At 41.9% G+C, this 24,098-nt stretch overlaps 1 protein-coding gene across 2 annotated transcripts in view; it reads left to right on the forward strand.

Annotated features, from left to right (window-relative positions):
* LOC106571863 (ALK tyrosine kinase receptor) overlaps nt 1-24,098 on the forward strand; it is a 105,714-nt gene that overhangs the window by 32,140 nt on the left and 49,476 nt on the right. For both annotated transcript variants that reach the window (XM_014145404.2, XM_045714864.1), the window contains exons 4-6: nt 881-1,109; nt 6,605-6,750; nt 6,871-7,011. In XM_014145404.2, coding sequence (XP_014000879.2) covers nt 881-1,109; nt 6,605-6,750; nt 6,871-7,011 — 516 coding nt within the window. The remainder of the gene's footprint in view (nt 1-880; nt 1,110-6,604; nt 6,751-6,870; nt 7,012-24,098) is intronic.

The following is a 24,098-nucleotide window of genomic DNA, read 5'->3' on the forward strand; positions in this document are numbered from 1 at the left end:
TGACACTGAGGTATGCATGGTCTAAAGAGGATTTCCTCAGGAGGGGGTTTTATTCGTAACAATAGGAAAGGGCTGTTCCATGACGACGGATTATGTCTGTGCTCACGGGGGCAGGCCAATGACTTAGTTAAACTTTAAAGGGAATACAATTCTCTCACATTAAAGGTTTAACATCACATTACATCATTTCACAAATAGTTTAATCTTTACTCATTCATTTCATACAATAATTAGATGCAAACCTCATAACGGAGGCACCTGTATAAACAGAGTTAGGTAATGTAGCTGTATTGTCTTTCATGAGGTCACAAACATGAAGAAAAAAACTGACCGGGTCGTAGCTGGCTTCTCCACTGACCGTTTACACATTCTCCAAAACATGGATATTGTTCAGTTCTCAAATTCTGTGATGTAGTAGAAGTTCCTTTGTTCTACTGTGAAACTCTCTCTCTCTATACTGCATGGCCGGGGGAGAGAGTCTCAGCCAGGAATTTACGGCCTGAGATAACAGAACCTGGGTTTAGGAGAGAGTGAGACAGAGGGGGAAGGCACAATCTATACCCAGAAAGGGCCATGTCATGACAACTGTATTCAGGGAGATGTAATGGAATTGTTTGAGAGATTGTGAAATGTGTTGAGTGCTGGGGGGACCCAGCCAAGAGAAACAGAGCTACGGTGTGTAACACTGTAAGGAGGTCTATGTTCAGTAGGATAATGCAGCATTTTTCCCCTAATCATTTTGATGTGTTGTTTTGCTTTATAATTAACTGAAAATACTGCTTTCAGTCAGAACAATACAAATATTTCGCTATGGGTTGTTTTTTTGTTCAAACACTTCAGATGACTTGATTGTCTGCCCCCCCCCCTTCCCCCATTCTAGGTCACTTCCTGCTTTTGAGTCCCTCCGCTTCCTCCAGGGCGTCTAGGAAGTGTGAATACTACATCACTAGTCCAGTGGTCTACAGTAGTGGCCCACTGTGCCATCTGCAGCTGGCCCGCTTTGAGCTGGGGCCCACCGCTGGAAACCTCTCAGTCTTAGTGAAACCAGTCGAATCAGCGTCTGTCATCAGCACAACAACTCTCAGTAGCAGAGACCAAGATGGCACCAGGTTAGCATGTTTTCATTTTATGCTCATGTTTAGCCTCTTATGTTTTGATTTTATGCTTGTTCACTTTAACATTTCAACAATCTCTCTTTTGTATGCTTACAGTAGTAGCATTTGCTCAACTAGCTTTTTAGTGCGACCATGTGTATCTCACTTGCAGTACTCTACCTTGCATCTTGAGTAAGTTCGTAGTAGGTATATATCAAATCAAACCTTATTTTTCACATGCACTGAATAGAACAAGTGTAAACCTTACTGTGAAATGCTTACTTACAAGCCCTTAACCAACAGTGCAGTTCAAAAACAGTTAAGAATATATTTACCAAATAAATTAAAGTAAAAAGTAACACAATAAAATAACAATAACGAGGCTATATACAAGGGGTACCGGTACCGAGTCAGTGTGCGGGGGTAAATATTAAACAGCGAGTAGCAGCAGTGTACAAAACAAATGGGGGGGGTTTTCGGCTTTCCTCTGACACCGCCTAATATTGTAGGTCCTGGATGGCAGGAAGCTTGGCCCCAGTGATGTACTGGTCCGTACGCACTACCCTCTGTAGCGCCTTATGGTCAGATGCCGAGCACTTGCCATACCAGGCTGTGATGCAACCGGTCAGGATGCTCTCGATGGTGCAGCTGTAGAACCTTTTGAGGATCTGATGACCCATGCCAAATCTTTTCCGTCTCCTGAGGGGGAAAAGGTTTTGTCGTGCCCTCTTCACGATTGTCTTGGTGTGTTTAGACCATGATAGCAACTGGAACGAGCTGCAACAAACACACAAACTGGACAGTTTTATCTCAATCTCTTCATTCAAAGACTCAAACATGGACACTCTTACTGACAGTTGTGGCTGCTTTTGCGTGATGTATTGTTGTCTCTACCTTCTTGCCCTTTGTGCTGTTGTCTGTGCCCAATAATGCCTGTTCGGCCCGCCATAACCTGTAGTCCACGATCATCTCCTTTGTCTTGCTCACATTGAGGGAGAGGTTGTTGTCCTGGGACCACACTGCCAGTTCTCTGACCTCTCTATAGGCTGTCTCACCATTGTCGGTGATCAGGCCTACCACTGTTGTGTTGTCAGCAAACTTATTGATGGTGTTGGAGTTGTTTGGCCATGCAGTCGTGGGTGACCAGGGAGTACAGGAGGGGACTAGGTACACACCCCTGCGGGGCCCTAGCGTTGAGGATCAGCGTGGCAGACGTGTTGTTGCCTACCCTTACCACCTGGGGGCAGCCTGTCAGGAAGTCCAGGATCCAGTTGCAAAGGGAGGTGTTTAGTCCCAGGATCCTTAGCTTAATGATGAGCTTCGTGGGCACTACAGTGTTGAACGCTGAGCTGTAGTCAATGAACAGCATTCTCACATAGGTGTTCCTTTTGTCCAGGTGGGAAAGGGTAGTGTGGAGTGAGATTGTGTCATCTGTGGATCTCTTGGGGCGGTATGCAAATTGGAGTGGGTCAAGGGTATCCCGGAGGATACTGCTGATGTGAGTGATGACCAGCCTTTCAAAGCACTTCATGGCTACCGACGTGAGTGCTACGGGGCGGTAATCATTTAGCCAGGTTACCTTTGTGTTCTTGGGCACAGGGACTATGGTTGTCTGCTTGAAACATGTAGGTATTACAGACTCGGTCAGAGAGAGGTTGAAAATGTCAGTGAAGACACTTGCCAGTTGGTCCGCAAGTGTCTTCACTGACATTTTCAACCTCTCCCTGTCTGAGTCTGTAATACCTACATGTTTCAAGCAGACAACCATAGTCCCTGTGCCCAAGGAAGCAGTACACGTCCTGGTAATCCGTCTGACCCCGTGGCTTTGTGAATGTTGACCTGTTTAAAGGTCTTGCTCACATCAGCTACCAAGAGCGTGTTCACACAGTCTTGACATACAGTAAGTTGTACATATGGCGTGGAAATACCACTACAAATTTGTCTACCTATTCTTGGGCCAATGTTAGACACAGCCATTCTGGGACCAGATAAAAGCATTTTGGTTCCAAATGCAGACCCTGAAAATGAATTTGGACATAAATGGTCTGGACAGTAGCGGGGAGGGGTGGGCTGTGGCAAAGGAAACAACATTATACTCTGGCCTCTTTATTTGTAGAGTAATGGAGTGCTTGTCCATTATGAAAGAGGGTTTAACTCATAGACAGTAAGATGGTGAGTACTAGGGATGACAGGACACCTCAATATGGAGGCAAAAGAAAAGCACACCTGTTTAGGCGAGCTGCTGTCTAGCAGAGTAGAACACTTGAAAAAGTAAAGGAGAGTCGCACACTCTAGGAGCTCAGATGCAATAATTGAATAACCTAATAACAAACGTGTCGACAGACAAGCTGACACCTCAGTCACCACTGGAAGCAAGACATCCTGTATAAATAGGACTGGAAATAGAGAAGAAAACAGTTGGAAGTCAACAAAGAATGTACAGTAGTGTTGGTTGTAATTTGTTTTCAATGGTTTGGTATGAAACCTTGACTATATACAGGTACATTTGTAGAAAGTAGAGATGAAGAGAGCTGAGGTATTAATAGAAGTGGGCAGTTAAGAGCATCTCTTGAATAAAGGCATACACGTCATGAAAAAAAATAAACTAATCAGGGTTTAATCTTGGATTTGAAAGGTGATGTACACGTATTTCATTTAGCTCTGAAGAAAACAACTTTGGCACATCTCTCTTCTCATATCTTAGTCAATCCACACTACCTAAATTAGTTTGGGAGTCCTCTTCCAACGTGAGCTACCTAATCTATAAATATCCATTGGTGGGCCATATGCTGCTAGGTTCTTTGACAGGTCTCAGATTAAAGGATTAGAGAATTACTGGATTTCTCGGTTCCAAATGAAAGTGGTTTAAGATGCCATGCAGTGGGGTCTCATAGCTCCTGTGCTGTTGTTGAGCTCAGGGAATCTCAGTTAGATGGTTATTGTATGGTACTGCAGGAGCAGAAACCGCATTAGAGCCAATGTGAAAACAGTATTCCCACTGGGCAAAGATGTCAATTCAATGTCTTTTCCACGTTGCTTCAACATAATTTAATTGAAATGACGTGGATGCAACATTAATTCAACTAGTGTGTGCCCAGTGTGCTTCAAGCACATATTCAACCGCAAAGACCAGGTTTTTTTTTCCAATGGTTTGCAAAGAAAGGCAACTATTGGTAGATGGGTAAAAAAAGCTGAAATTGAATATCCCTTTTGAGCATGGTGCAGTTATTATTTACACTTTGGATGGCATATCACTGCACACAGTCACTACAAAGGTACAGGCGCCCTTCCTAACTAAGTTGCCGGAGAGGAAGGAAAAAGTTTCAGGGTTTAATGGCTGTGATAAGAGAACTGAGGATGGATCAACAACATTGTAGTTACGTCATAATACTGACAGAATGAAAATAAATTGCAATTTTAAAAACAAATGTATTTATGACATTTTTCTGCCCTTTTTTCCCCATTTTTGTGGTATCCAATTGGTAGTTAGTCTTGTCTCATCACTGCAACTCCCATATGGACTCGGGAGAGGTGAAGGTCGAGAGCTGTGCATCCTCCGAAACACAACCCAACCAAGCCACACTGCTTCTTTGACACAATGCCCACTAAACCCAGAAGCCAGCCGCACCAATGTGTCAGAGGAAACACTGTACACCTGGTGACCATGTCAGCATGCCCTGTGCACAGCCCACCACAGGAGTCACTAGTACGTGATGGGACAAGAACATCCCTGCCGGCCAAACCCTCCCCTAACCAAGATGACACTGGGTCTATTGTACCCTGCACCATGGGTCTCCCGGTCACTGTTGGCTGCGACAGAGCCTGGACTCGAATCCAGATTCTCTTGTGGCACAGCCTTAGACCACTGAGCCAATCGGGAGGACACAAATATTTTAAAACATGCATCCTGTTTGCAATAAGGCACAGAAGTAAAACTGTAAAAAATGTGGCAAAGAAATTTACTTTTGTCCTGATTACAAAGCATTATGTTTTGGGCAAGTCCAACACATCACTGAGTACCACTCATCATATTTTCAAGTATGGTGGTGGCTGCATCATGTTATGGGTATGCTTGATATCGGCAAGGACTAGGGAGTTTTTTAGAATAAAAAGAAATGGAATAGAGCTAAACACAGGCAAAATCATAGAGGAAAACTTGGTTCAGACACTGTATAACAAATTCACCTTTCACCAGGATAATTACGTAAAACATAAGGCCAAATATTCACTGGAGTTGCTTACCACGACGTCATTGAATGTTCCTGAGTGGCCTAGTTACAGTTTTGACATAAATCGGCTTGAAAATCAATGGCAAGACTTGAAAGACTTGTCTAGCAATGATCAACAACCATCTTGACAGAGCTTGAAGAGTTTTTTTAAAGAATAATGTGCAAATATTGTACTATCCAGGTGTGCAAAGCTCATAGGGACTTAGAGTGTCTAGTTTGAGAAACAAATAACTCGCAAGTCCTCAACTGGCAGCTTCATTAAATTGTACGCGAAAAACACCAGTCTCAACGTTAGCAGTGAAGAGGCAACTCTGGGATGCTGGCCTTCTAGGAAGAGTTGCAAAGAAAAAGCCATATCTTAGACTGGCCAATAAAAAGAAAAGATTAAGATGGGCAATAGAACACAGACACTGGACAGAGGAACTCTGCCTAGAAGGCCAGCCTCCCGGAGTCACCTCTTCACTGTTGATGTTGAGACTGGTGTTTTGCAGGTACTATTTAATGAAGCTGCCAGTTGAGGACTTGTGAGGCGTCTGTTTCTCATACTAGACACTAATGTACTTGTCCACTTGCTCAGTTGTGCACCGGAGCCTCCCACTCCTCTTTCTATTCTGGTTAGAGCCAGTTTGCGCTGTTCTGTGAAGTGAAAGTACACAGCGTGGTACGATATCTTCAGTTTCTTGCCAATTTCTTGCATGCAATAGCCTTCATTTCTCAGAACAAGAATAGACTGACGAGTTTCAGAAGAAAGGACTTTGTTTCTGGCCATTTTGAGCCTATAATCGACCCCACAAATGCTGATGCTCCAGATACTCAACTAGTCTAAAGAAGGCCATTGCCAACCTGCCATTGGAACACAGGAGTGATGGTTGCTGATAATGGGCCTCTGTACGCCTATGTAGATATTCCATAAAGAATCTGCCGTTTCCAGCTACAATAGTCATTTACAACATTACCAATGACTACACAGTATTTCTGATCAATTTGATGTTATTTTAATGGGCAAAAATGTGATTTTCTTTAAAAAACAAGGACATTTCTAAATGACCCCAAACTTTTGAACGGTAGTGTAGATACAACACACTTCTCTCATTAAAGTAAAGTTGTTTATCCACTTACTGCACAGATGGCTAACGACTGTTTGGGACAGTAGACAAGGCTGTTTAGATACTTATTTGAACAGTAAGTCCTTTCAACATTTTGCCGCCCAGAAACAAACAAACACGCAGAAACACACACACATACTACACACACACACACACTTAACCCTCTGTTTGCTAGGAATAGGGCCCAGTGGGAGGTGCTGGAGGTGGTGATTGGAGAGGTGGATGAGCCCTTCCAGGTGACCCTACTCTACTCCACCTGCCTGGGAAAGGATAGGGGTGCTCTGGCCCTCGACTCCCTGGACCTCAGAGACTGTGACATGGGTATGTTCTGAACTACATATCCACACATCAATAGAAACATCAAAATGCAATACTATTTTTACTTAAGTGTATTATGGTGGACTAAACTAGAAGTTAAATGTGAGCTCTTTCTTGTTCCAGGTCACCCTGACTTAGAGCTAGGCACAGACTGTGACGAGAGCAAGTCTTTCCACTGTGACTTGGGCGGCTGCATTGACAAGACTAGTGTGTGTGACTTCCACGGTGACTGCCCCCTAGGGGAGGATGAGGGATTTATCTGTGGTGAGTCTGTGAGGGCTTCAACAGTGCAACAACGTCACATTTCATTACTCATGGGCCAGGAAAAATTCTGGGCCCTGTGTACTGTATGTGTACATTGTATCTGGTCTTTCCAAGAATCATGTTGTCGAAGATGTGTTTATATTTTATCTAAACTTCACACTTTGAGAAATTGGATTAAGTATTCTGACCTTTCAGATAGGTACGGAAGAGTATTAGGGCCAATTCAAGAGAGAAAACAAAAACTCAGAGTTATTTTTATTTATTTTTGTACTGAGAATATTTTTTCTAAGTGCCAATATTTCGATAATAAAGTGGCAATATTTCAACAATAAATTGAAAATAAAATGTTGTGGCAATATTTCGAGAATAAAGTGACAATATTACGAGGATAAAGTAGCAATATTTTGTGAATAAAGTGGCAATATTTCAAGAATAAATGTAAAATTACATTTTGTGAATAAAGTAGCAATATTACGAGAATAAAGTGGTAATGTTTTGTGAATATAGTGGCAATATTTCAAGAATAATTTTGAGAAAAAAAAAGTGAAGACAAAGTACCATTATTTTCAGAATGTGGCAGTTATATTTCAAGCTTAAAGTAGAGGATTTGGTTAATTGCATGATTCCTGGCTTCCTGTTGCTGTGCAAGCCACCATAGAAAGGTCGGAGTTAGATAACGTGGTAAAACTATAATTATCACATTTGAGGTAAGACCCAGATGCAGACAACATCGAATTGACAACAGTTTATTAATCCAACTGGAGCAGGCAAATGACAGGTCAAGGGCAGGCAGGGGTCCGTAATCCAGATAGGTGGGGCAAAGGTGCAGGAAGGGTCAGGGCAGGCAGAAAAGGTCAAAAACCGGTGGAGGGTGGAGACACTTGCGGTTCTGTTTTTTTTTTTTGGACCCCCTTGTGGCCCTTGTAAATGTGGAGTATGAAATCATTTTTACATAACAAATTTTTGCTATTGTTCTTTTTTTACGTCCGTTATTAGACAGTGGCAACGATGATGATGATTATGAACATGGTCTTTTGCCTGCTAATGCCTGCAATGCAGTGAAGAAAACTATATGACAACAATAACGCCTAATGTAACTGGCCCCTCAACAGTACAACTGGCCCCAGCTTGGCCCCCCCAGTTGAAATGGTCTAGAACCGCCACTGGGTGGAGACAATCACAAAGACAGATGAAACAGATCAGGGTGTGACAATAATTTAGAATTGGCTTTAGTAACAAGGAAATCCTTGCCCTTTAGCACATAATAACCATATTATTATAAGTATTAGGACCTTAAAGAGTTTGTGCCGCAGATTGGGTCTTTTCAGAAGGAGGAACCACACGGATTTGGATGAGGTATTGGCCGTTGTACAGTGAAATCAACAGTAATGGGCAAATGCAAGGCTACAGAGGGTTGCATATCTGTGCAATTCAGAGAGGTTTTGTAGTAATGCAAGACACTATAAGACAGATAATCAAGATGATCGATCGTCAGGTCAACGTGTGGAGCTTAGGCGCGCACAATGCATGAGATGATGGCAATACACAACCAAAGGTCCCAACACGCTATGGCATATGGACGGATATGATAAAATGAAACCATATGGTATTGCAATACAGTGCTGCATAGATGGCTTTAGCCATTATGTTTTGTGGATGGAAGCTTACACCACAAACAACGACCCAAAGGCAATAGCAGATTACTTCATTACATGTGTTACGCGTTTGGGAGCGTGCCCAGGGAGGGTCTGCGCTGACAAGAGGTACCGAAAATGGGCAAGTAGAAAAAATGCAGGTGTCTACGCAGAAACCACAATGACAGTTTTGCCAAATACCGAAGTTTCCTTTATGGACGTAGCACTGTAAACCTGTGAATTGAATCATGGTGGGCAATATTAAGAAAACAAAGTGTGCAGTTCTGGATTAACCTCTTCCAAAACCTCTTCCTGGATAGAAGTCTGATACAGTTCTGCTTCCTTAAACGTGTGCAGGTAATAATTATGTTTATTATACCTTGCTGACGAAACAATCACACACACCCCACCAGCAGCTATTCTTAATACTTGTTTTTATTATCTGCATTAAATTGGTGATATTATTTATTCTTGGTGAGCTTGTACAGTGACCTTGGCCTAAACTTACCACGTTAATAAGTTCAGTTCAGGGTAATGCCGATCAGTGATGAACTGTTCATCTCTGATGACTGGGTGGTTGAAGATGATGGGGATATCTGTGCTGACTGTGTAATCAGTGATGCTTAGAACATGCTGACTGACCTCTGATACTTGGTCTTCATCCTAGACAATGAACTCAGTGCTGTCATATTCATCATCATCTAATCTCTGATGACTGGGTGGTTGAAGATGATGGGGATATCTGTGCTGGTTGGGTAATCAGAGATGCTTGGCCCATGTTGACTGAGCTATGATACTTGGTCTTCATCCTTGACAATGAACTCAGTGCTGTCATATTCATCATCATCATCATCGTGAGACACATCACTCAAAGGCTCAGAGATGGAAGTGTCTCTTGCAATGGCTTAGTTACAATATAGAAACTCAACTTGGGTATCTTGACTGTCTCATATATTGTGCCAGTGGAAAAATCAGCTGGAATTGTGTTTTGTTTGAAGTCCCACACCTCAAAGCCAGTCTCAAGGCCTTTGCTGGATTGTCCAGTGTGGAAGAAAATATCCTTTCCGTCTTTCAGGATCTCAGTAACTCCTGCACTGCAGTCCATAACAACCTTTCTGGTGCCTCCTCCTTGCTTTGCTCTGACTTGTTTGGTGTCCTTGTTATCAGTGTGAATCCACTCTACTTCAATACTGCGAGTCCTTGATCTTCCTCTGGTCTTCCTCTGGTCTGCTTCCTCTGATCTTCCTGGGGTGTGGGCTTCCTCTTCCACATTGCTTGATTGCTTTCTTAGTTTCAGCTTTCCACAAGTTTTTCAAAAACACAACATTTCCATATGAGGAAATGAAGCTGGCCATATCTGCATCATCCATGATCAGGACAACATATTTGTCAATCTATGGGGAAAGGAAATATGATAGAACATTCTAAGCATTGGAAATGGTGTACATTGTCATTTCATTATTTTATCCTCATTATATTTCCCTGGTGTGGATAACTGCATAGAAAACAGCTTTTGAAAATAAAACTTGCTTAAATACTCACAACACAGTAAAGCAAAGGCATAGGCCATTTCAGCAGACAAGAAAAACTAACCAAAATTGACTGTCTTGCAATATTATCATGCAGCAGGAGGTGACAATACAGTTTTTAACATAACATAAATTAATAATTAAGAATCCTTAGAGCAGCTATATCCCTCCAAATTGTTCAAAATGTGCAATGGTGGTTATCTTTATCCTTGACACTTGTTTTTCAAATATAAGTTAAATATTCAACAACAACAAAAAAGTCCAGAACAATCCTATCAAGAAAATGCTGTGGCAAGAACACTCCACTAGGTGGCTTCATAACTATACATAGCTGTTCACAAATAATATGCTTCATTATGATGAAATTCACTTAAGTACTTTATACAGTGGTGTAAAGTACTTAAATAGTACTTTTTAAAGCATTTTTACTTAAGTCGTTTCTTGGGGTTGGGGTACTTTACTATTTCTATTTTTGACAACTTTTAGTTTTACTCCACTACATTCCTAAAGAAAATATTAACTTTTTCCTCTCATACATTTTCCCTGACACCAAAAAGTACTTGTTACATTTAGAATGCTCAGGCGGGACAGAATTATGGTCAAATTCACGCACCAATCAATGTAACGTGTAATCATTCCTACTGCCTCTGATCTGGCAAACTCACTAAACACAAATCCTGCGTTTGTAAATGATCTCTGAGTGTGTGTGATTCACACACTCATGGAACAAGGAGCACTCTCCTTCAAGGAGTGAACAGGAGTCTATTGGGCGCTAGCACAAAAACCCAACATTAGCACCAATTTCGCAAACAAGAAGTACAACATTACACATCTTTTCCGAGATGTGAGATAACTAACTTTCTATCTGTAATATCGAATAGCTTTGGAATCATGACATTACATACTTTCCAGGAAAATAGGTACGCTTCTCGACATATACATTGACTTTGAGAAGGGGTTGTGTGATGAGATGCTTGACATCCGCGTGATGCAGCATGACAACCTGAATGTTATTGGTCGACAGTCTGCTGGGTGTGGCGTTATACTTTCGTTCATTCATTGGATTCCTATACATTTCTATTTCAGTTTAAGGGTCTTTATTGGCATGGGAAACATATGTTTACATTGTCTGAGCAAGTGAAGTAGATAATAAACAAAAGTGAAATCAACAATAAAAAATGAACACTAAAAATTACACTCACAAAAGATCCAAAAGAATAAAGACATTTCAAATGTTATATTATGTCTATATACAGTGTTGTAATGATGTGCAAATAGAGTACAAAGGGGAAAATAAATAAACAGAAATAGGGGTTGAATTAACAATAGTGTTTGTTCTTCACTGGTTACCCTTTTATTGTGGCAACAGGTCACAAATATTGCTGCTGTGATTGCACCCTGTGGTATTTTTAACCAAATAGATATGGTACTTTATCAAAATTGGATTTGTTTTTGCGAATTCTTTGTGGGTCTGTGTAATCTGAGGGGAATAGTCTCTAATATGGTCATACATTTGGCAGGAGGTTAGGAAGTGCAGCTCAGTTTCCACCTCATTTTTGTGGGTAGTGTGTACATAGCCTTTCTTCTCTTGAGAACCAGGTCTGCCTTCGGCGGCTTTTCTCAATATCAAGGCTATGCTCACTGAGTTTGTACAAAGTCAAAGAATTCCTTAATTTAGGGACAGACACCTTGGTCAGGTATTCTGCCACTGTGTACTCTCTGTTTAGGGCCAAATTACATTCTAGTTTGTTCTGTTTTCTTGTAAATTCTTTCCAATGTGTCAAGTAATTTTCTCATGATTTGGTCTAATTTGTGTTGCTGTCCTGGACAGGACCAGCATGTTCAGGGGGCTCTTCTCCAGTTCATCTCTCTGTAGGTGATGGCTTTGTTATGGAAGATTTGGGATTCGCTTCCTTTTAGGTGGTTGTAGAATTTAATGGCTCTTTTTCTAGATTTTGATAATTAGCGGGGATGGGCCTAATTCTGTTATTTGTGCGTTATTTAGTTTTGGATAGTTTTGGAGAATTCTGCATGCATACAGTAGTCTCAATTTGGTGTTCCATTTTGTGAATTCTTGGTTGGTGGGCGGACCCCAGACCTCACTACCATAAAGGGCAATGGGTTCTATAACTGATTCAAGTATTTTTAGCCAGATCCTAATTGGTATGTCAAATTTTATGTTCCTGTTGATGGCATAGAAGGCCCTTCTTGCCTTGTCGCTCAGATCGTTCACAGCTTTGTGGAAGTTACCTGTGGTGCTGATGTTTAGGCCGAGGTTTGTATAGTGTTTTGTGTGCTCTACGGCAACGTTGTCTAGATGGAATTTGTATTCGTGGTCCTGGCAAATGAACTTTTTTTGGACACCATTATTTTTGTCTTACTGAGATTTACTGTCAGGGCCCAGGTCTGACAGAATCTGTGCAGAAGATGCTGCTGTAGGCCTTCCTTCGTTTGGGACAGAAGGACCAGATCATCAGAAAACAGTAGACATTTGATGTCAGATTGTTCTAGCGCCCTCGTCAAATAATGTATATACAGTTGAAGTCGGAAGTTTACATACACTTAGGTTGGAGTCATTAAAACTCGTTTTTCAACGACTCCACAAATTTCTTGTTAACAAACTATAGTTTTGGCAAGTCAGTTAGGACATCTACTTTGTGCATGACACAAGTAATTTATCCATTAATTGTTTACAGATAGATTATTTCATTTATAATTCACTGTATCACAATTCCAGTGGGTCAGAAGTTGACTGTGCCTTTAAACAGCTTGGAAAATTCCAGAAAATGATGTCATGGCTTTAGAATCTTCTGATAGGCTAATTGACATCATTTCAGTCAATTGGTGGTGTACCTGTGGATGTATTTCAAGGCCTACCTTCAAACTCAGTGCCTCTTTGCTTGACATCATGGGAAAATCAAAAGAAATCAGCCAATACCTCAGAAAAAAATTGTGGACCTCCACAAGTCTGGTTCATCCTTGGGAGCAATTTCCAAACACCTGAAGGTACCACGTTCATCTGTACAAACAATAGTACGTAAGTATAAATACCATTGGACCACGCAGCCATCATACTGCTCAGGAAGGAGACGCGTTCTCTCTCCTAGAGATGAACATACTTTGTTGCGAAAATTGCAAATCAATCCCAGAACAACAGCAAAGGACCTTGTAAAGATGCTGGAGGAAACAGGTACAAAAGTGTATATATATCCAGAGTAAAACAAGTCCTATATCGACATAACCTGAAAGGCCGCTCAGCAAGGAAGAAGCCACTGCTCCAAAACCGGCATAAAAAAACCAGACTACGGTTTGCAACTGCACATGGGGTCAAAGATGGTACTTTTTGGAGAAATGTCCTCTGGTCTGATGAAACAAAAATAGAACTGTTTGGCCATAATGACCACTGTTATGTTTGGAGGAAAAAGGGGGAGGCTTTCAATCAGAAAAACACCATCTCAACCGTGAAGCACGGGGGTGGTAGCATCATGTTGTGGGGGTGCTTTGCTGCAGGAGGTACTGGTCCATATATGGCATCATGACGCAGGAAAATGATGTGGATATATTGAAGCAACATCTCAAGACATCAGTCAGGAAGTTAAAGCTTGGTCGCAAATGGGTCTTCCAAATGGACAATGACCCCAAGCATACTTCCAAAGTTGTGGCAAAATGGCTTAAGGACATCAAAGTCAAGGTATTGGAGTCGCCATCACAAAGCCCTGACCTCAATCCTATAGAAAATGTGTGGGCAGAACTGAAAAAGCGTGTGTGAGCAAGAAGGCCTACAAACCTGACTCAGTTACACCAGCTCTGTCAGGAGGAATGTGCAAAAATTCACCCAACGTATTGTGGGAAGCTTGTGGAAGGCTACCTGAAACGTTTGACCCAAGTTACACAATTTCAAGGCAATGCTACCAAATACTAATTGAGTGTATGTAAACTTCTGACCCACTGGGAATGTGATGAAAGAAATAAAAGCTGAAATAAATCATTCTCTCTACTATTATTCTGACATTTCACATTCTTAAAATAAAGTGGTGATCCTTATTGACCTAAGACAGGGAATTTTTACTCGGATTAAATGTCAGGAATTGTGAAAAACTGAGTTTAAATGTATTTGGCTAAGGTGTATGTAAACTTCCGACTTCAACTGTATATGTTGAGCTTAAGCTGCATCCCTGTCACACCCCCGGTATTGTGGAAAGGAATGTGTTTTTTGCCTATTTTCACTGAGAAAATGAACGAGTCTGCTGTTAATGATAATGCAGAGGATTTTCCCAAGGTTGATGTATATCCCCCGGTAGTTATTGGGATCAAATTTGTCTCAACTTTTGTGGTGATCAGTCCTTGGTTCCAAATATTGGGTAAGATATCAGAGCTGAGGATGATGTTAAATAGTTTAAGTATAGCCAATTGGAATTTGTGGTCTTAATATTTTAACATTTCATTGAGGATACCATCAACCCCATTGGCCTTTTTGTGTTGGAGGGTTTGTATTTTGTCCTGTAGTTCATTCAATGTAATTGGAGAATCCAGTGGGTTCTGGTAATCTATAATAGTTGCTTCTAAGATTTGTATTTGATCATGTATATGTTTTTGCTGTTTGTTCTTTGCTATGGTGCCCAAAAAAATTGAGAAGTGGTTTTTCCATAAATCTCAGTTTTAGGTAACTCTTTGTGTTGTTTGCTTAGAGTTTTCCAATTTTCCCAGAAGTGGTTAGATTCTACGGATTATTCAATTACATTGAGCTTATTTCTGACGTGCTGTTCCTTCTTTTTCTGTAGTGTATTTCTGTATTGTTTTAGTGATTCACCATAGTGAAGGCTCAGGTTTTCTGGGTCTCTGTTTTTGGTTGGATAGGTTTCTCAATTTGTCATTGTTGTTAATTTTCTTAGGTTGTCTGCTTGCCATTTTTTTTATTTGATTGGGAAGCTGAGAGGTCAAATATGCTGTTTAGGTTTTCTACTGCCAAGTTTACACCTTATGTCCAGGAAATTGTAAGGGATTGAATTTTTTGTTGCCTAATTGTTTTTTGGTAGATTTCCACACAATTTTCCTTCCATTTATAGCATTTCTTAATATTATTCAGTTCATTTTACTTTGATGCCTCTTGATTGAGCATAGCTCTGTTCAAGTACAGTGTGATTTTGCTGTGATCTGATAGGGGTGTCAGTGGACTGACTGAACGCTCTGAGAAACTCTGGGTTGAGGTCAGTGATAAAGTAGTCTACAGTACTACTGCCAAGAGATGAGCTATAGGTGTATCTACCATAGCAGTCCCCTCGAAGCTTACCATTGACTATGTACATACCCAGCGTCCGACAGAGCGGCAGGAGTTGTGACCCGTTTTTGTTGGTTATGTTGTCGTAGTTGTGTCTAAGGGGGCATATGGGGGAGGGAATGCTGTCACCTCCAGGTATGTGTTTGTCGCCCTGTGTGCTGAGGGTGTCGGGTTCTTGTCCAGTTCTGGCATTTAGGTTGCCACAGACTAGTACATGTCCCTGAGCCTGGAAAATGTTGATCTCCCCCTGTAGGATGGAGAAGCTGTCATGATTCTATTGGGGGGATGTAGGTAACACACATGAGGACATTTTTCTCTGAGATCATTTCCTTATTAACTTCTAGCCAGATGTAAAATGTTCCTGTTTTGACTAATTTAATAGAGTGGGTTAGGTCTGCTCTATACCCAATTAGCATACCCCCTGAGTCTCTTCCCTGTTTCACACCTGGTAGTTTGATGGATAGGACTCCCAGCTCTCTAACGTAGAGGGCAACCAGTGGGTCCGTCTCCTTTATACCATGTTTCTTGTAGGATGACAATCTCCGTATTTCCAATTTCTTTGAAGTCTGGGTTCCTGCTCTTTTGGCCAAAGGCTGATGATCTCAGACCTTGTATATTCTAGGATGAGATAGTAAAATCTTTGTGTTCCATAGTGTCCAGTGTTGTTTTTGTGTGGTTTAGGTCTGGAACATTACAGTAGGTGTGAGCAGAGCATGTTGAGAATCTGAAGTCTCAGGATTGGGCTTGCCCTGGAGCTGACAACAGCTCCAGGGCATGCCTAGTGTTTGGGCACCAGAGTCAAGCCACTTTGTGTTTGGGAAAAAGTTTATCCTATTGAATGTATTTGCCATTTTGAGTCAATGAGGAGCACAATCTCTGGCTTTTGTGTGTCTTCGGTGGATGTGGGGGGGTTGTCAGGAGGGCTATGGGGGGAGCTGACAGGAGGGCTGATAGGAGGGGGTGGAGTCTGTTGGGTTGGTGAGTCCTGTGCTGTCTGCTTTACGTAACATAATTACCTAGAGATTGTCTTTTACATTTTGGCTTCATACGTAGCTTCAGATTGAATATTACTCACTCAGTTTTGTGTTGGATGTTATTTCCAGGATCAGGTGTGTTTCTTCTGCAGGTTTTAGTTTGTTAGAAGTTTTTTCTTGATACAGTAGTCCTTGGTAGTAATAATCCATTCAGGTAATTCTGTCCAAAATCAAGGTTTTAGGTATGGGATTTGGATTGAAGGTTTTAATGTTGATCTTAGTATCCTGTAGAAGTCCTTGTGAAAAAAATTCAAGTTTATCTACATTTATCCAACTCTAATTCTATATTTTTTGCAGAAGAACTCAGGAGCCCATGAGCTCACTCCTATCTCCTTTCAGCAATATTTCTGGCAACGGCACCATGCAATGCACCCTGGACTAAAGAGGCAGAGAAATAGGAAAAATGTGCTAGACCCTCTGTTAAATTACACATTTCCAGAGGTAGGAATATGGCAAAAATATGATCAATGGCTCATTCAAGAGAAGACAGCCTCTCGAGTTATGACATCGACCAGTATTGAAATCTGACATGTATGTTAGACGTTTTCGCGATGTAAAAGTTGTATTCGTGTTAACTTCTAGTGTAGTGAGAACAACTTTATCACAGTGCTACGTCATACTGGCCGGATTTCTGCCAAAAACTCAGATACACATGAAAACATGATTACCGTAGGAGTCGATAGAACATCACTCAGAGATGCACAAAAACCAGGGGCACAACTTTCACTGGGGATTGGGGGACATGTGATACAAAATGAGACAACGGTGTGCTACTGTAACTCAGTAAAATCGTTGAAATTGTGTGCCGTTTTATAGTTTTGTTCTGTGTCTAATATAAGCATTTCGCTACACCGCCAATAAGATATGCTAAATATGTGTGTGACCAATCAAATTTGATATATATACACATACACACACAGTGGTGGGAAAAGTATTAAATTGTCATACTTGAGTAAAAGTAATGATACCTTAATAGAAAATGACTAAAGTAAAAGTCCCCCAGTAAAATACTACTTGAGTAAATGTATTACATGTATCTGTTTTTAAATACCCATTTTGAATGTTATTGTTTTTGTCAGGGGTGCAACTCTGGTTTTAGGGGGACCAGAAATAATTTTTTCCAGTCAGATAAACACTCCAAACAGCCTACAGTAGCTTTGATTGGACTGATCATATCAACATTATACTTTCTAAATCTTAGCTATCAGTCATCATCATGAATCAAGTTGACTATCTACTGGCAAATCCTTTTTAATCCTTATCATATGAAGAGAAATAATGGAGAGAAATCATAGATAAAACATATCGCTGCTCATCGACCATTGGACATTACACAACAAGTTGGAAATTGCAAATTCAACAATGAGTGGTTTGGAAGGAATCAGTGGCTAACTGCAAAGCAATCACTGGCCTTCTATTCAGTGGAGTGGCTGTGTGGTCCCAAGTCTGGTATTAAGGGTCTCTTTTCCAAGCTTAAAATGATAAACATTCAAAGTTGACCATGCTGTCAATGAAGCATGATTTGTGCCACGCTCAAAACAGCTGTTAACTCGTAACTGGGAAATCTGACTTCACTGAGTTCAAGACAACTGGGAACTCGGGGAAAAAACAAGTTCTGACTGGGAAAATAAGTTTTGAACGGTCATCTAACTCGGAATTGGAAATCCGGAACTCTGGCTTCTTTCTAGAGCTACGACCTGAAGATCACTGACGTCATCATGATTCAACCTTGCTTTTTTCCTAGTTCACAGCTGTCTTGAAAGCACCATAAATCCAGACAATGCCAGACTTTGACAATGTTTGGTGACAAAATTTTCCCACGAAGGATTGCCGCACCACCTTCCTGTTCAAGTGAGCACATCACAACAAGTTGAGTCCAAAAATGTATTGTATGCTGCTGCATAAATTATGTAATATGCCAGGGAGATATGTATACCGTAGGTAAGAAAGTAATACTAAGTGTATGTTGTGCAGTAAGCTGTTAGTAGCCCATGTGCCTCACCTTAATAATTTGGTCTATTTTCCCCTCTTAATTTTGCTTACTGCTTTGATTTAGTGGTGCACATGTAGCCTATAACCTGTTTTAGAGAAATGTAATCATTGAATATTGTAAGAGCTTTCATTGTCTGCTTATATGCCCCTTTTATTTATCCTACGGTTCTGACTTGGTGTACAGGGAGAACACCGTAAGAACGGCCCATGTTCTGAATTCTGTCGCTGTACATTTCAAAAGTGCTGAACAAATAGTCATATTGACTACATCCGTCCTAGCTCACTCATTAGTCTTAATCGAAATTACGGATTGCCTCTTATCCGCTTGTCGTCCCCTTATGCCATAGTTTGTACATCTCAATTGTACATCTCAGTAGAAACAACATTTGTTTAAGCAAGTCAGCCATATCAGCTATGTTTCTTTTTAAAGCAGTAAATGAGGCTGAATGTACTGTTTCGCTGCCAGACAAGGGTCCTCTGATAGCCAGGTGTAGCAGTGGTAAAGTGTCCTGTTGGGACTGCTATTGGGACAGCTTTATGTAGGCCCTAACAGTTTGTGGGAACCATTTGTCACCATTTAGTGTTGTGTTGTGTAGTGGCTTTGCTGGCATGCATCCAACATTTATTTATTTTTTGCCCCACCAAGATTTACATGCTAGAATCACCACTGCCCACCACCATGCCTCACTGTGGGGATAGTGCCAGGTTTCTGCTCAGATGTGATGCTTGGCATTCAGGCCAAAGAGTTCAATTTTGGTTTCATCATCTCACAGAATCTTGTTTCTCATTGTCTGACAGTCCTTTAGGTGCCTTTTGGCAAACTCCAAGCGGGCTGTCATGTGCCTTTTACTGAGGAGTGGCTTCTTTCTGACTACTCTACCATAAAGGCCTGATTGGTGAAGTGCTGCAGAGATGGTTGTCCTTCTGGAAGGTTCTCCCATCTCCACAGAGGAATTCTGGAGCTCTGTCAGAGTGACCACTGGGTTCTTGGTCATCTCCCTGACCAAGGCCTTCTCCCCAGATGTAACCTTTATTTAACTAGGCAAGTCAGTTAAGAACAAATTCTTATTTACAATTTTTTATTTATTTTATTTCACCTTTATTTAACCAGGTAGGCAAGTTGAGAACAAGTTCTCATTTACAATTGCGACCTGGCCAAGATAAAGCAAAGCAGTTCGACAACATACAAAAACACAGAGTTACACATGGAGTAAAACAACATACAATCAATGATGCAGTAGAAGAAAAGAAAATAAAAAAATAAGACTATATACAATGTGAGCAAATGATGTGAGATAAGGGAGGTAAAGGCAAAAAAAATGCCATGGTGGCAAAGTAAATAAAGTATAGCAAGAAAAACACTGGAATGGTAGATTTGTAGTTTGAAGAAAGTTCAAAGATAAAATATAAATAATATGGTGCAAAGGAGCAAAATAAATAAAATAAATAAATACAGTAGGGGAAGAGGTAGTAGTTTGGGCTAAATTATAGATGGGCTATGTACAGGTGCAGTGATCTGTGAGCTGCTCTGACAGCTGGTGCTTAAAGCTAGTGAGGGAGATAAGTGTTTCCAGTTTCAGAGATTTTTGTAGTTCGTTCCAGTCATTGGCAGCAGAGAACTGGAAGGAGAGACGACCAAAGGAGGAGTTGGCTTTAGGGGTGACCAGAGAGATATACCTGCTGGAGCGCGTGCTACAGGTGGGTGCTGCTATGGTGACCAGTGAGCGGAGATAAGGGGGGACTTTACCTAGCAGGGTCTTGTAGATGACCTGGAGCCAATGTGTTTGGCGACGATTATGAAGCGAAGGCCAGCCAACGAGAGCGTACAGGTCGCAGTGGTGGGTAGTATATGGGGCTTTGGTGACAAAACGGATGGCACTGTGATAGACTGCATCCAGCTTGTTGAGTAGGTTATTGGAAGCTATTTTGTAAATGACATCGCCGAAGTCGAGGATTGGTAGGATGGTCAGTTTTACGAGGGTATGTTTGGCAGCATGAGTGTAGGATGCTTTGTTGCGAAATAGGAAGCCAATTCGAGATTTCACTTTGGATTGGAGATGATTGATGTGAGTCTGGAAGGAGAGTTTACAGTCTAACCAGACACCTAGGTATTTGTAGTTGTCCACAAATTCTAAGTTAGAACCGTCCAGAGAAGTGATGCTGGACAGGCGGGCAGGTGCAGGCAGCGATCGGTTGAAGAGCATGCATTTAGTTTTACTTGTGTTTAGGAGCAGTTGGAGACCACGGAAGGAGAGTTGAATGGCATTGAAGCTCGTCTGGAGGGTTGTTAACACAGTGTCCAAAGAAGGGCCAGAAGTGTACAGAATGGTGTCGTCTGCGTAGAGGTGGATCAGAGATTCACCAGCAGCAAGAGCGACATCATTTATGTATACAGAGAAAAGAGTTGGCCCAAGAATTGAACCCTGTGGTACCCCCATAGAGACTGCCAGAGGTCCAGACAGTAGGCCCTCCGATTTGACACACTTAACTCTGTCAGAGAAGTAGTTGGTGAACCAGGCGACGCAATCGTTTGAGAAACCAAGGCTACTGAGTCTGCCGATGAGGATGTGGTGATTAACAGAGTCAAAAGCTTTGGCCAGGTCAATGAATACGGCAGCACAGTATTGTTTCTTATCGATGGCGGTTACGATGTCGTTTAGGACCTTGAGCGTGGCTGAGGTGCACCCATGACCAGCTCTGAAACCAGATTGCATAGCGGAGAGGGTGCGGTGGGATTCGAAATGGTCGGTAATCTGTTTGTTGACTTGGCTTTCGAAGACCTTAGAAAGGCAGGGTAGGATGGATATAGGTCTGTAGCAATTAGGGTCAAGAGTGTCACCTCCTTTGAAGAGGGGGATGACAGCAGCTGCTTTCCAATCTATGGGAATCTCAGACGACACGAAAGAGAGGTTGAACAGGCTAGTAATAGGGGTTGCAATAATTTCGGCAGATAATTTTAGAAAGAAAGGGTCCAGATTGTCAAGCCCAGCTGATTTGTAGGGGTCCAGATTTTGCAGCTCTTTCAGAACATCAGCTGAATGGATTTGGGAGAAGGAGAAATGGGGGAGGCTTGGGCGAGTAGCTGTGGGGGTGCAGTGCTGTTGAATGCAGTAGGGGTAGTTAGGTGGAAAGCATGGCCAGCCGTAGAAAAATGCTTATTGAAATTCTCAATTATAGTGGGCTTATCGGTGGTGACAGAGTTTCCTATCCTCAGTGCAGTGGGCAGTTGGGAGGAGGTGTTCTTATTCTCCATGGACTTTACAATGTCCCAGAACTTTTTAGAGTTGGAGTTGCACGAAGCAAATTTCTGTTTGAAAAAGCTAGCCTTGGCGTTTCTAACTGCCTGTGTGTATTGGTTTCTAACTTCCCTAAAAAGTTGCATATCGCGGGGGCAGTTCGATGCTAATGCAGAACGCCACAGTATATTTTTGTGTTGGTTAAGGGCAGTCAGGTCTGGGGAGAACCAAGGGCTATATCTGTTCCTGGTTCTAAAGTTCTTGAAAGGGGCATGCTTATTTAAGATGGAGAGGAAGGCATTTAAAAAAAATAACCAGGCATCCTCTACTGACGGGATGAGGTCAATATCCTTCCAGGATACCAGGGCCAGGTCGATTAGAAAGGCTTGCTCGTTGAAATGTTTCAGGGAGCGTTTGACAGTGATGAGTGGAGGTCGTTTGACCGCTGACCCATTACGGGTGCAGGCAATGAGGCAGTGATCGCTGAGATCTTGGTTGAAAACAGCAGAGGTGTATTTAGAGGGCACGTTGGTTAGGATGATATCTATGAGGGTGCCAGTGTTTGCGGCTTTGGGGTTGTACCTGGTGGGTTCATTAATAATTTGTGTGAGATTGAGGGCATCAAGCTTGGATTGTAGGATGGCTGGGGTGTTAAGCATGTCCCAGTTTAGGTCACCTAGTAGCACGAGCTCTGAAGATAGATGGGGGGCAATCAGTTCACATATGGTGTCCAGAGCACAACTAGGGGCCGAGGGGGGTCTATAGCAGGCGGCAACGGTGAGAGACTTGTTTTTGGAGAGGTGGATTTTTAAAAGTAGAAGTTCAAATTGTTTGGGTACAGACCTGGGTAGCAGGACAGAACTCTGCAGGCTATCTCTGCAGTAGATTGCAACACCGCCCCCTTTGGTCGTTCTATCTTGTCTGAAAACGTTGTAGTTAGGGATGAAGATTTCAGAGTTTTTGGTGGACTTCCTAAGCCAAGATTCAGACACAGCTAGGACATCCGGGTTGGCGGAGTGTGCTAAAGCAGTGAATAAAACAAACTTAGGGAGGAGGCTTCTAATGTTAACATGCATGAAACCAAGGTTATTACGGTTACAGAAGTCATCAAAAGAGAGCGCCTGGGGAGTAGGAGTGGAGCCAGGCACTGCAGGGCCTGGATTCACCTCTACATCCCCAGAGGAGCAGAGAAGAATAAGTATGAGGGTACGGCTAAAAGCTATAAGAATTGGTCGTCTGTGACGTCCAGAATAGAGAGAAAAAGGAGCAGGTTTCTGGGGGCGATAAAATAGCTTCAAGGTATAATGTACAGACAAAGGTATGGTGGGATGTGAGTACAGAGGAGATAAACTTAGGCATTTAGTGATTGTGAGAGAGATATTGTCTCTAGAAACATCATTGAAACCAGAAGATGTCATAGCATGTGTGGGTGGAGGAACTGAGAGGTTGGATAAGGTATAATGAGCAGGGCTAGAGGCTCTACAGTGAAATAAGCCAATAAACACTAACCAGAACAGCAATGGAGAAGGCATATTGACATTAAGGAGAGGCATGCTTAGCCAAGTGATCAAAGGGTCCAGTGAGACAATGACGACTTACCCAAACAAAACCCTAACCCAGACGACACGGGGGGATTTGTGCGCCGCCCTATGAGACTCCCAATCAGGGCCGGTTGTGACACAGCCTGTAATCGAACCAGGGTCTGTAGTGACTCCACTAGCACTGAGATGCAGTGCCTTAGACTGCTGCGCCACTTGGGAGCCCTTTTGCTAAGTTTGGCCGGGTGGCCAGCTCTAGGAGGAGTCTTGGTGGTTCCAAACTTCTAACATTTAAGAATGATGTAAGCCACTGTGTTCTTGGGAACCTTCAATGCTGCAGACATTATTTTGTACCCTTCCCCAGTTTTGTCCCTCGACACAATTCTGTCTCGGTGCTCTACGGACAATTCCTTCAACCTCATGGCTTTGTTTTTGCTCTGACATGCACTGTCAACTGTGGGACCTTATATAGACAGGTGTGTGCCTTCCAAATCATGTCCAATCAATTGAATTTACCACAGGTGGACTCCAATCACGTTGTAGGAACATCTCAAGGATGATCAATGTAAATAGGATGCACCCAAGCTCAATTTCGAGTCTCATTGCAAGGAGTCTGAATACTTATGTAAATAAGGAATTTCTGTTTTTTATTTATTTTTATTTATAAATGTACAACATTTTCTAATAACCTGTTTTCACTTCGTCATTATGGGGTATTGTGTGTAAATTGATGAGAAAAAATATATATATTTATTCAATTTTAGAATAAAGCTATAATGTAACAAAAGGTGGAAAAGGGAAGGGGTCTGAATACATTCCGAATGCACTGTATTGTACATAGTCAAT

This window comes from Salmo salar, chromosome ssa01 (genome assembly GCF_905237065.1).
Source record: "Salmo salar chromosome ssa01, Ssal_v3.1, whole genome shotgun sequence".
NCBI classification, from domain to species: Eukaryota; Metazoa; Chordata; class Actinopteri; order Salmoniformes; family Salmonidae; genus Salmo; species Salmo salar.